Raw genomic sequence first — 14,049 nt, forward strand, 5'->3', positions numbered from 1 at the left:
ACAGCAGCAGAGCCAGTCCAGTGCTGCCACCAGTCTGATTGCACCACACTGTGACCAACAACCTCTACTGGCTAAAAGGGAATTCTGCAGACTGAAGTTTCCTGCTGTCGTTGCAGCATTCTGACCTGGAAACTCTGAAAGTCAGCTGCGGTAGAGGGGTGGGGATAGCAGCGTGAGGTGCTGAGGCCAAGAATTAGTGTAAGGAGGGAGACGTTCATTCATATATTGATCTGAGTCAAGCAGGCAAGTCATGGGCTGCCATCACCTTGTACACATCTATTGTAATGCTTAATCTTCTTCCATGCTAATATTTCCAGCCTCCTTAGTTCACCTGCCCCAGACATCCTGAATACAGCTGCACTGTCAATACTCATTAGGATCCCACCACAGAGAACTGTCTTGGCTGATCTGTTTAATCGCTCTCCTGGCCACATTTAGCCTCTATCCCTCTTGCAAGCTGATGATTTATTATCCTTGCTAATTGTCTATTGTCTCGCCGTCAACTTGTTAGCTGGCAATGGGTAATTCCATACCTCTCTTTTACAAACCTGGAACCTTGCAAGATGCTGTAACAAGCTGAGGAACTGGGAAGAGGCAAAATCTGCCATCCACTAAGATGAAAATAACCTGGGGTTTCCTATTGGAACATAGAACTTCATCCCTCACCTTTTTTTTCTTCCTGCCTGGCTTATCCTGCTCAGCACCACCTGTGATCTGGTCTGCTGGGTACCTTCTGCATCAAGTTAACAGATTTAACAGCTAAGTCACAGGATAGTCACGCTCTCAGTATTAAACGCCTTGGCGTGTTGTGTGTAATCCCATGCCAAATCAAACATGGCACACTGCCCTGCAGATAAATGTTAGGGCATTACGTGGAATTTAAAGTCATAGGAGGCTGCCTCATACCAAGACTGGCCAACATTCTGTCTAGCTCAGCATCCTCCACATTGACTCCTAGTAGCTTTCCAGGGTTTCAGGGATAGGTCTCTCCCAGCCCTATGCTGGGGATTGAACTTGAAACCTTCCACATGAAAGGCAGACGCTCTGCCACTAAGCTGGAAAACACAGGAAGAGAAAATGCTGTTGCACTCAGGTCCTGCTTGCAGGTTCCCCACAGGCACCTGGGTGGCCACTGTGAGAACAGGAGGCCAGACTATATGGGCAAGTTGTTCTTCTGTTCAAGTAGCAGAATTTTTGGAAACAGAAAGCTGGCAGCCACAGCTGACAGGAAATGTGAGAACTAGTCAGCTCCATGGGGAAGGGCTGTGTCATTTGCCCCTAGATTCTCACCTGCAGGAAGGAAGGCTCTGTCATTAGAAGGCTGGTATATCCTGGCTTAAAAGGAACGCAGGTGGCGCTGTGGGTTAAACCACAGAACCTAGGACTTGCCAATCAGAAGGTCGGTGGTTCGAATCCCTGTAATGGGGTGAGCTCCCATTACTCGGTCCCTGCTCCTGCAAACCTAGCAGTTCGTAAGCATGTCAAAGTGCAAGTAGATAAATAGGTACCGCTCTGGAGGGAAGGTAAACGGTGTTTCTGTGCACTGCTCTGGTTTGCCAGAAGCGGCTTAGTCGTGCTGGCCACATGACCTGGAAGCTGTACGCTGGCTCCCTTGGCCAATAAAGTGAGATGAGCGCTGCAACCCCAGAGTCGGCCACAACTGGACCTAATGGTCAGGGGTCCCTTTACCCTTACCTTTATATCCTGGCTTAGTTTAATAATTATGCAGCCACACAGAAAATGGGTCCCATTTTGTGGGGTTCAACAGAATGAAAGGGGGGAAAGAGTGGTGGAGGGCATTCTACACCTGACAGAAGTGGTCAAACTCATAAAAGGTCTTGCCTGAGAGACTGAGATAAGACAGAGCACATAAAGTAACATTTATTTGTTTGTTTGCTACATTCATGTGCCACTGATAGGCTGATAGAGGGGCTTTTGCTGTTTCACTTTGTCCTCCGATACTGTGAGGCAGAAAGTCTACTGGTGGTGATTCTGGGAGATGAAGAACAAATTGGCTATTAGTCATAGCTAGTCCAGTGACGGGGGCCTAAGTGTCTCGCCTTTACCTTCGAAGCAAGTAGTCTAGTGAAATGGTCACTGATGAAGACATCCTCTGAGGCGACCAGATAGTGATTAAATGTGGGAGGTTCATGTGCGCATCTATGAACCAAGGAAGGGGTTGCACAAATGCCTCCAATCACCCATTACTTTATCTGTGGGGAGCGGGATAAGGCGTTTGTTGACTCCTTCTCCACAGGAAGTGTGGGTGAATGTACAGTATCATAGCTGTCAACTTTTCCCTTTTCTTGCAAGGAATCCTATTCGGAATAAGGGAATTTCCCTTAAAAAAAGGGAAACGTTGACAGCTATGTACAGTATTAACCACTTCTGTGGGTCATTGGATGTGCCAGTGTGAGCAAAGGTTAAATGCGGGATGAGACTGAGTTTTCCTCATCCCTCCCCCCTCATTTTCCTTGTGTAGCATGACTTTTAAACTGCAATCCTGAAACCACACTGGCAGCCCTTTTTCACTGAAGTGCATTGAGCAAATGACTTGAGCAGCCAATGGAACAAAACAATGTGAACGTGGCTATTCGTTTAGACAAAAAAAATGATTATGGTTTGAACTTGTCTCAGTTTCAAAGCCCCTAGCAAACCACGGACAGCACACTCCAAGTAGAATTTGGTGTAAGAGTTTCCAAATCTAACTGAAATGAAATGTTTTGTGGAGCATCCTCCCTCCCCAGCCCTCCCTGCTCCGCTTCTCCCCCCACTTCTGAACGGCAAGGTTTGAATAATGACGACTTTGCTCAACGCAGGAAGATTTCCATCAGCTTTCCTCAGCTTGGGTAATCACAGTACAGATATACGAGATTCCTGTGTAATAAATGGCCATAAGGGCATTACATAAATCTCCTTATGTTTGAAAAGGATAAATGTAAAGCAAACATCTCATAACTTAGTTGTATCATTAGCTATAAATAGAAGAGAGAGAGAGAGAGAGGAAGGAAGCACATGAGATTCATGCACTTTTTGCTACACCTGTGAGGGATGGCAATGAATTCAAAGAATGGGTAGGTCAAGCAGTTTACATGCTCTGGTCAACCCTGATTGAGCTATTGGCTGTCACAATTGGACTGGGATTGGAACAGGGAGTCTTGGAGTCCCAGATCCAACTGTAGACCACTCCAGGGTGGTTTGGAAGTCCCCAAAAAAGTCTAGAACAGGGGTTCCCAATTAGCTAATTACTGATGACCCCCTATTTCCAGGCCATGGACCCATTACTTTTGAAATTTTGATAACTCTATGGTAGTTACCTGTGCAAAGCATTTTTTTAAAGAAAATGTGGGGTGGCCCCTAATATTCAAAGCATTTTAGTTATTCTAAAAACAAATATGTGATGTTAGTACAAACTGCCTACCCCTGGGCAGTAGGAAATACTTGTCTCTATTGCTCCACTACAATTGATTTTAAGAAAGCAATTGTGTCCCTAATTTGCAAGTGTTCTATATGCAGAAGGCTATTTATATGAGAGCAAATTCAAACATGCAATTCCTTACTTGTAATCTGAGATGGTATATCTTAGCAAAACCTTGCAGCATATGGTTCTGCTAACTGAGGGATCTTGTGCCCTCAAAACACAGGTGAAGGTTTGGTCAGAGCTTGCTAAAGTATTGGTGAACACTGAGTAGAAAACAGCTGGAATTTTGTACTGTTGGTACAAAAGTAGTAGTAGTAGTAATTTACCTATTTATCTACTTGCACTAGCATGCTTTCGAACTGCTAGACTGGCAGGAGCTGGGACACAAAAACAGGAGCTCACTCCATCGAGGGGATTCGAACTGCCAGCCTTCTGATTAGCAAGCACAAGAGGCTCACAGTTTTAGACCACAGCACCACTGCTGCAGGAGGAAGGTAAATGGTGTTTCCATGCACTCTGGTTTTCATCATGGTGTTCCATTGTGCCAGAAGCGGTTTAGTCATGCTGACCACATGACCCAGAAAGCCATCTGTGGACAAACACCAGCTCCCTGGTCCTGAAAGTGAGATGAGCGCCGCACCCCATAGTTGCCTTTGACTGGACTTAACCGTCCAGGGGTCCTTTACCTTTTACCTAGTAGTAATTTATTCTTATTATTTAGTGCCCAAGTTTCATCCCTGGCTCAAAGAGATTAGTTAAATAAAATAACATTAGTTAAATAAAATACTTATTTGGAGTGAAGTCTTTATTCTTGCTGATTACCCATTTTATTTATCAGGATTCTGCCATGCATCTGTTTCCTCTCACCCCAAATGTAGCCACATAGCTTCCCACAGAAAACAAGAAAACAACATCCATTCAGGCTGCCTTTTGCACTAAACAGGCCTAGGTGATGCATTGATACATCACCCAGGACTGGTATGAACCAGGCAAAAGAACTCAAAGAGGAAGTAAAGCAAGGCTAGTGAGGAGGGTGATTTGGAGACAGTCTCAAGGGTCAGACAGGGAGGCTAGAGTGCTGCCTTTGGTCCCTGGGTTTAATGTTCACCATCCCTGATGCAGAGTATTCTATAAAGTGGTAGTATTCTCTCTTCGTCTCCCGCTCCCTCTCCTGCTCTCTCACCACCTACATTTAATCTTCAGCTTTGCTAGTATCAAGAACACCACATTTTTCTTTACATCTGTTTTCTATCTGACTAAGACGCCATGCATTCTGATTAATCCTAGAGGCAGACCAAAATAGCAAGTTGGGTTCTGCATTTCCAAAGGGAGAATGCCCATTGCTGCTGCGTCCAGCAAAGCCTTTCTACGAGCAGACTCCTTTTTTGTGTGCCTAGCATGGAGTGAAACACAAGAACGTAATGTCATTGGTTCATCCAGTTCAGTACTGTCTACACTGACTGGCAGTGCCTCTCCAGGGTTTGAAACAGAAGACTTTCCCCGTCTTAGCTGAAGATGCCAGGAATTGGGACCTCCTGCATGCAAACTACACGGTCTGTTGCTGAGCTATGAAGCTTCCTAAAAAGATAACGTGAGATTCTAGTCCTCGTGGATCTGAAAGAAGGGCAAAATGCAATAGGAACATAGGAACATAGGAATGTCAGGCCATTGGTTCATCTATCTAATTTTTTCCACTGTCATCTGCCATTATGGGGCAACATCTTGTACCTAATCCCATGTAAGACCTGCTGTCATTGGGAAATGATATCAACCCAAATGTCAAGCACAAAGAGTTGGTCTTCTTTTGTACGACAGGAGCAAGACAAATACAATGGAAGCTCGGTTCTTGAAAATCATTGTTGAATGATTTGGAAACTGAATGTCGGAAACCTGGTAGTAATTGCTTCCATTTTTGAACATGCCTCGAAAGTCAAACGGCTTCCACTGCATGTTTTCCCCATTTTTTCAAAGGATTTTGCCAACAACCCATTGATCCTCGGGTTTTGAACGTTTTGGAACAGTCTTCCGGAACGGATTACGTTCGAAAACCAAGGTTCCACTGTAGTTGCTTTCAACTGGGAAAAAACCCTCCTCCTGCCACAGAAGGTTGGATCGAATACATGTAAAAGAGGTGGCAGAAAGATATCTCCAAATTTGTCTGGCAGGGCAAAAAGCCCAGAATAAAGTTTAAGATTTTAACAGATGCGAAAGATAGAGGGGGGTTTGCCCTGCCAGACTTAAAACTCTATTATGAAGCAGCAGCTTTCTGCTGGCTGAAGCAATGGCTACTTCTTGAGGACACAGACATTTTGGATCTGGAAGGGTATGACAATAACTTTGGTTGGCATGCGTATTTATGGTATGACAAGGTAAAGGTTCATAAGGGCTTCAAAAATCATATTGTCAGGAAGGCATTGTATAATGTTTGGATTCGATATAAAGATTTGTTGGAAAGTAAAACCCCCAGGTGGTTGTCACCAATGGAAGCCAAGGCAGTGAAAAGGCTTAATATGGACACCAACTGGCCAAAATATTGTGAAATTTTAGAACAAGATGGTGAAAAGTTTAAACTTAAGAGTTATGATAAGCTGAAGCATAAAGTTCAAGATTGGTTACATTACCATCAGATAAATGAAGTATTTAAGCTAGACAGGAAGGTAGGATTCCAGAAGGAGAGGTCGAAGTTAGAAACAGAACTGTTAGAACCCAATACTAAGAATTTGTCTAGAATGTATAACTTGTTGCTGAAATGGAACACTCAGGATGAAACGGTGAAATCAGCTATGATTAAATGGGCACAAGATATTGGTCATGATATTATGTTTGCTGACTGGGAACAGTTATGGACCACCGGTATTAAATTTACGGCATGTAGTGCCTTGAAAGAAAACATAATGAAAATGATCTATAGGTGGTACATGACCCCAGTCAAGCTTGCAAAGATCTACCATTTGCCCAATAACAATTGTTGGAAATGTAATGAGTCTGAAGGAACCTTCTATCACCTTTGGTGGACCTGCCCAAAGATCAAGGCCTACTGGGAAATGATCTATAATGAAATTAAGAAAGTCCTTAAGTGGACATTTGTAAAGAAACCGGAGGCTTTCCTCTTGGGCATGGTCGGCCAATTGGTACCAAAGAAGGATAGAATATTCTTTATGTATGCAACTACAGCAGCAAGAATTCTTTTGGCAAAGTATTGGAAGATGCAAGAACTACCCACTCTGGAAGAATGGCAGATGAAGGTGACCGAATTTATGGGACTGGCAGAGATGACCGGCAGAATCCGAGACCAGAGGAAGGAGGCAGTGGAGGAGGATTGGAAAAAATTTAAAGTATATCTTAAGAACTGTTGTAAAATTTCGAACTGTTAAGATGTCAAGGGGTAAGAAACAGAGAATTACAGCTGTAATCGTTTAAGTTGAGAAAATCCAAAAAAGTTAAATGAAAAAATTGACTGAAGGGTTGCTAAAAAATTGCAAAACAAGGATGCAGTGAAGGGGAGGTATGGGGAAGTCACATTTTATTTATTTCTCTGTGTTTTTCTTTTCTTTTCTTGTTTTCTGTCTTCTGTTTTGGAAATTAATAAAAATTATCTTAAAAAAAAAACCGAATACATGTAAAATATAGTATTTCTGCTTATCTCACCATTCTTCTAATTTTCTCATCTTTACAACTTTAAATTCAGTTTTCCACATTTGCATATCAGCTGGCAATTTATTTCTGGTTTGCTTTTTTTGTTTTAAAAAAAGCCTTCATGAAAATTCATCATCATTTTTGTGCAAATTTCCACGAACAAATGCATTGCTACCTCCCCCTCCCCCCCGGGCTTTAAATTGCTTTTATATTTTGCATTTTACCTTCTCAAGTTGCACTGAGACTTTTTACTGTGAAAAGTGACTGATAAATGTACCGTATATTTTTTTTGTTTGACATGCTCAGTAACATGAACATTTTTTAAAGGCACACTTTATCCTAGTATATGCATTTTTAAAAAAATACATCACTTGGGTGGAAAACTCCACAGCAAAATTTGAAGAAGCAAGCTTTTCAAAGGGTGGCTGCAAGTTGTTTGCATATTGTTTCAGGAAGTGAAAATTAAGGAGGTTCTTCTTTCAGCGCAAACAGAAATGAATCTCTCCCCCACCTGTATTCATGGGGAGCAGTTTGAGGGAATGCCAGATAAGGAGTAAAAATCTAGAGCAATGTCCGTTTTAGGATGCTGATGTAAGAGCAACACAATGTTTAGTCCAGTCTCCCATTGCACCATTTCTTTTTGTGTATGGTTGTGTAAATGCTTTTTATTAACTTATTATTACAGCATATACACACATGACACTTAGAAAACAAACTACAAAAGAAAACACAAAATAAATGATAAACAGATATTCATAAATCCTCAAATATCTGCACATGGACTTATGTTATCTAATCTTTAGTTCTTATTCTATTCTAATAGACTTCCTCCTCAACGTGGGTCTGATTTTAAACTTGATAAACTGTTTCACTGCACCATTTCTAAAGGTTGCAGCAGAAGTCTTTACAATCAGCCTCAGACGTTCCACTCAGCTGGCAGGTGTCACGCAGATTATCCCATCAACTTAACCAAAGCTGCTTCCAGGACAATCAGTTTCCTTTCTTTCCTCCATATTTTTACAAGGTTGGAGACAAATAATACCTCCCCCAAGAGCTGAATGTGATATGCAGTTGTGCACATACGGATTGGTTATAGCAGGACAAACATAGGAATCTTCCCTCTATTGAGCCAGGTGATGGGTCTACCTAGCTCAGTATTGTCTACACTGACAGGCAGCAGCGTGCCAGGTTTTCAGACAGGGGTCCTTTCCAGCCCAATTTAAAGATGCCAGAAACTGAAATGGACACTGTGCACAGCAGATGATCTATCATGGACCAATGGCTCTTCCCCAAATAAATATCCAACTTAAAACCTGATATCAGAACATAGGACATTGCCTTATACAGAGTCAGACCACCTGGACTGGCTTCCTAGGACTATACGTCCTCCTTAGTCCTACCTTGGAGGTACCAAGGATTGAACTGGGGACCTTCTGCATGCAAAGCAGATGCTCCATCTCTGAGCTACAGCACTTCCTCTTGCAATGTGTCTGTGTCAAAGGGTCTTGAGCTGGGCTTGAAGCAGGAACCAGGACTCATGTCAATCATAGAATTATAGTATCGTAGAATTGTAGAGTTGGAAGGTACCCCAAAGGTCATCTGGTCCAAGCCTCTGCAATGCAGGAATCTCAGCTAAAGCATCCATGACAGATGGCCATCCAACCTCTGCTGTAAAACTTCCAAGGAAGGAGAGCCCTAAGGAGACCTTAAGAGCTGTTCGATAGTGGAATTTGCTGCCAAGGAGTGTGGTGGAGTCTCCTTCTTTGGAGGTCTTTAAGCAGAGGCTTGACAACCATATGTCAGGAGTGCTCTGATGGTGTTTCCTGCTTGGCAGGGGGTTGGACTCGATGGCCCCTGTGGTCTCTTCCAACTCTATGATTCTATGATTCTATGAGACTGTTCCACTGCCGAACAGCTCTTACGGTCAGAACGTTCTTCCTAATGTTTAGTCGGAATTTCCTTTCTTGCAGGTGGATCGCTTCCCAGATTGCTGCCTCCCTCTCTGCACAGTATTTCAGTCAGATATTGGCAGGTTTACATCAAGATCATGACTAGGTGGCAGATAACCACCATTTTAAAATTTCCCCATGATAGACTCATCGAACTGTAGGATTGGAAGGGGCCCAAAGAGTCACCTAGCCCAACCCTCTGCAATGCCCTGCAATGCTTCATTAGGGACAGTACTGTACTGTTTTTGAGGGACAGGGGGCAGGCAAGAGTGGGGGACTCCCTGGTCCTGAATGGGGTAACTGTGCCCCTGAAGGACCAGGTGCGCAACCTGGGAGTCATTTTGGACTCACAGCTGTCCATGGAGTCACAGGTCAATTCTGTGTCCAGCACAGCTGTCTATCAGCTCCATCTGGTACGCAGGCTGAGACCCCACCTGCCTGAGGACTGTCTCGCCACAGTGGTGCATGCTCTAGTTATCTCCTGCTTGGACTACTGCAATGTGCTCTACGTGGGGCTACCTTTCAAGGTGACCCGGAAACTACAACTAATCCAGAATGCGGCAGCTAGACTGATGACTGGGAGTGGCCGCCAGGACCACATAACACTGGTCCTGAGAGATCTGCATTGGCTCCCAGTACGTTGCCAAGCACAATTCAAAGTATTGGTGCTGACTTTTAAAGCCCTAAATAGCCTCGATCCTGTATACCTTAAGGAGTGTCTCCACCCCCATCATTCTGCCCGGACACTGAGGTCCAGTGCCGAGGGCCTTCTGGTGGTTCCCTCATTGCGAGAAGTGAGGTTACAGGGAACCAGACAGAGGGCCTTCTCGGTACTGGTGCCCATGCTGTGGAGCACCCTCCCATCAGATGTCAAGGAAATAAGCAGCTATCTTATTTTTAAAAGACATCTGAAGGCAGCCCTGTTTAGGGAAGTTTTAAATATTTAATGCTGTATTGTTTTTAACACTCGACTGGGAGCCGCCCAGAGTGGCTGGGGAAACTCAGCCAGATGGGCGGGGTATAAATAATAAATATATTATTATTATTATTATTATTATTATTATTATTATTATTATTATCATCATCATCATCATCATCATCATCATGAGAATGTCAACAGCAGTGGCCAAACTTGGTCACTTGGTGCTGACAAGAATACTGGGAATGGTGGTAAATTAATGTATGGTGCAGGGCTAGGCAATAGTTGTGTACTAGCAACTGCCCAGTGCAACAACCTATTGACACTGGATTTCATGGAACCTAATCTAGAACATTAGAACATAGCAGTGGAAGATAGGAGTGCCTGGTGTGCTCTGGTCCATGGGGTCACGAAGAGTCGGACACAACTAAACGACTAAACAACAACAACAATCTAGAACATAATGGACACACACACAGGCTTTATAATCTTCGTCAGTCACAGAACATAGCAGTGATGGCCCCTACAATAGTACTACGCCTGTGGCTTCCCTAAGCCCGGTATAAGTCAGTGTGGTGTAGTGGTCAGAGTGTCAGACGAGGGACCTGAGAGACCTAGGATCAAGCCCCTGCTTGGTCATGGAGCTCACTGGTCAGTGACTTTGGGCCAGTCACTGCCTCTCAGTCTAGGCTGTTGTGGAGATTAATTGAATAGCAAAACCATGTACATCACCTTGAGCTGCTTGGTGAAAAAAAGTTGCATATAAATGCAATAAATATAAGAAACAAGAAAATAAAAAATGGCCTTCTAATCTTCACAGTCAGTGGTGCAGCATTCCTGGCTAGTGAACTTCAGATTCTGGCTCGAATCCTTATTCTAGTAAGTGGCGCCAGGGCAGCAACATAATGGTAAATTTTGAAGCTGCTTATTTTGGAGGTGCTTGCCATGATAGCTCCTATGACTATGCCCCCATAGTCTGAAATGCAGGCAGCTCTCCCTCCCCTATCTATATATCCACGCACACATACAGTATATACCGCAATGCCCAATTTATTAGTACCAGCATGAGTGCAATCTTATGCATAGTTTCTTTGGAGGAAGTTCCACTGAACTCAGTGCTGTACAAAGCACATTGACCTTTCAACCAAATAAGGACTTTGGCAAGCTGGAAATGAAATTGTCTGCTTTTAATTAGGGATGAAAACAACCTTGCAAAGAAGTGCAATCATTTAAACCATTAGTGGGAACCAGGGACACCTTCAAAGAAAAGGAAGGGCGTATCCAATCTCTGCTTGATCATTTCCCCCTCTTTTTACTGCCTTCTTCAATGTTAAGCTGTCACAAACAAACTTGAAAGCCTTGTTATCACCTCATTTGGTCAACAGAGCAGGCGGGGCCCATCAGTTACCCAAGTGTTCCAGCAGAAGATGTCTTTACCGCTGCTCTGAAAAATGTCCCAGAGCTGCATTCATATTCACCTACATCGGGGTTTTTGGGCTAGAAACCATAGCCACTGGTCAAGATTCAGGCATGCCAACTCACTAACTGGCCCTGGCTGTGACAGTCTACAAACTGGAAGCAACAATAGCAAGATCATAACCCTTCAACTCTCTTTTAGAAATTATTTTCTGTTTCTAGCCTCCGGAGGGCTATCTGCCCCAAAAAGCTATTACCCCCCTCTCCACTATGATCTGTCCTGCATTAATGTAATTCATATAAGCTTGAGACATAAATATGTTCATGTGTGGAATCCTTGGGGAAACCTTCAGTTGCCTAAAGCACTGGAAGAGCAGTTGTGACCTTTATTGCAAACATCCCTTGACTGCAAAGCATAGAAATCAAAGGGAAAATACATAAATAAAGCTTGCCCGATATTTTTGGTTAAAGTTCTTTCATCTGGGATGTGGAAACCAAGGAAGATGCCTCATGCAGAGTCAGGCCATTGGTCCATGTAGCTCTGCACTGTATCCACTGACTGACAGTGGCTTTCTGGGTTTCAGACGATGCACATTCCCAGTCCTACCTGGAGATTCCAAGGACTGAACCTGGGACCTTCTGCATGCAAAGCAGATGCTACTGCCTTTCCCCCAATCTAAGCTTGCCAGTGTCAGCAGAGAGGAGCCAGCTGAAAAGCCAACCCACCCGCCAATCACACCCAGCAACACAACACAGAGCAGACATGCAAACTCATTATACCTCAGGATGAATTGGTCCACAGTGATGTTGTTGGTGACCGTCACCAAAGCACTCACAACTTCTCCTTGTCTGATGGGTTTCGCTGGCAACCAGATGACGACGTTGCTGTCCAGCCACAGCTCTGTCAGCTGAGAGCTCTCCGGGGTCCTGTAGAGAGTGATGGAACCAATTCTCTGCAAGTGGGACATGGTTTCCCCTGACCCTTCCTTCCCTGGGCGGATGGCGTTCCCCTTACGGATGTCTTCCGAAGTACACTCTGTATTTTCATCTGCAGGCTGAATGGTGTAGTAAAGCTCCACTGAGCTCCCTTCAGACTGATTGGATGCTTTTTTGCGGCCGGTGACAACGGTTGCTGGGTTAAACCAGGTGGGCTGAAGTTCCAGGTCAGCCACACACAAGCCCAGGTGACCCTTCAATCTGCAGCTGCCCCGAACCTCCCGCGTTTCCCGAAAGGCAAAGACTCGCATGCAAGGCAGCTGCTCTGTCATGCTGTAGTCATCCCAATCTCTTCCCACAATGTAAAAAAGAACTTGGGCTTTGGGCCTGGTCAAATAGACCTTTTCACTCATGATGTATGCTTTCAGCTTCCAATTGAACGTAAATTTGTTGTTGGATCCAAAAAAGCTTGAGGTCAGCAGCAGGTCCTGGGGCACAGCCTGTTCCACAGAGAAGGGCCCATAACTAGCATTGATCACAGGGGTCTTCTTGGCTTTGTAGGTGAAGAAAGTCTCCATCCGAGATTGCAAACTGGAGTTCCGCATGAACTCCTGGTTAGTTTCTTTGAGGAAAAACGAACTCTCGGTGCTGGAGATCTGATATCTTACAGGTAGATATGTTGGCAGAGAGGAAAACTTCTGAACATTGTCTGAGGCCCCGCGGCCAATGGTCACTGTTGGCAAAGAAGGAGGCAAAAAACAAAGAACAAGATGGGTCAGATGAGACAATGCCCAGTTAGCTATTTGTGCAAGAAAGCTCCAGTTTGGTTCAGGGCCCAATTTTGTGTCCATGATCACTCCATGCCCAACATGATCTGAGGCCTGAATGGAATTAGGGACCTTGCAACCTGCTAAGGTTGGCTGTCTTGGGGGCAGGGGAAAAGATTCCTGGACTACATCACCTCCCATTCTCTGTCTCCCCCCCCCCCACCACATGCTTCATATCCCCTCCTTGACAGATCCAGAGCACCCTGGGTGATTCTGACCCCATCCAGTGCAACCCAGGGCTGCCTCAACCCACTCTGGACAAATCCTGGATCAGCCCAATTAAGTTTAGGATCTGGGATTTCTCCAGACCAGATGCAGTTATGGCTGCAAATGAAGTTTTATCAATCAGTGTCTCAGGGGTGGAGAAGTACCAGGAGTGGGGAACATCATGCCCAGGGGGCCAGATGCAGACCTCAACTTTTCTCTATCTGCCCCCCTGGACTCTCTTGAGGCAACATGTTCTCTATCCAGACCATAACTTGCTCTGTACCCTCCTTGAATGTACCTCTTCCTTCCTGAATTTGTCCAGTCTCCCATTTCAACTATCTAAGCCGGGGTTATCATTATATCTTGTGGCAGCGGATTTGATTAAAAATGCCCTATGTGATAAATAACTTTCCTTTGTCTGAACATAAGAAGAGCCCTGCTGGATCAGATCAAAGGTCCATTTAGCCCAGCATCCTGTTTTCACAGCAGCCAGCCAGATGCCTCTGGGAAGCTTGCAAGCAAGACCTGAACATAACAGCATTCTCCCCCCTTGTGATCACCACCAAATGGTATTCAGAAACATGCTGCCCCCAGTAGCATAGGTAAAACATAGCCATCGTGCTGATAGCCATTAATAGCCTCCTGCTCCATAAATTAGTCTAATCCCCCTTTAAAGCCATTCAAGTTGGTGGCCATTACTACATTTAGTAGGATCAAATTCCACACTTTAGCTATGCC

The 14,049-nt window shown here is 44.4% G+C and overlaps 1 protein-coding gene across 2 annotated transcripts in view; it reads right to left on the reverse strand.

Moving 5' to 3' along the window:
• The window catches only part of LOC309330532 (transmembrane protein 132C-like), a 276,077-nt gene that overhangs the window by 170,626 nt on the left and 91,402 nt on the right, over window positions 1–14,049 (reverse strand). For both annotated transcript variants that reach the window (XM_081842225.1, XM_081842226.1), the window contains exon 2: window positions 12,122–13,010. In XM_081842225.1, the coding sequence (XP_081698351.1) occupies window positions 12,122–13,010 (889 nt within the window). The remainder of the gene's footprint in view (window positions 1–12,121; window positions 13,011–14,049) is intronic.

This window comes from Podarcis erhardii (assembly GCF_964252035.2).
Source record: "Podarcis erhardii genome assembly, chromosome: 15".
NCBI lineage: Eukaryota > Metazoa > Chordata > Lepidosauria > Squamata > Lacertidae > Podarcis > Podarcis erhardii.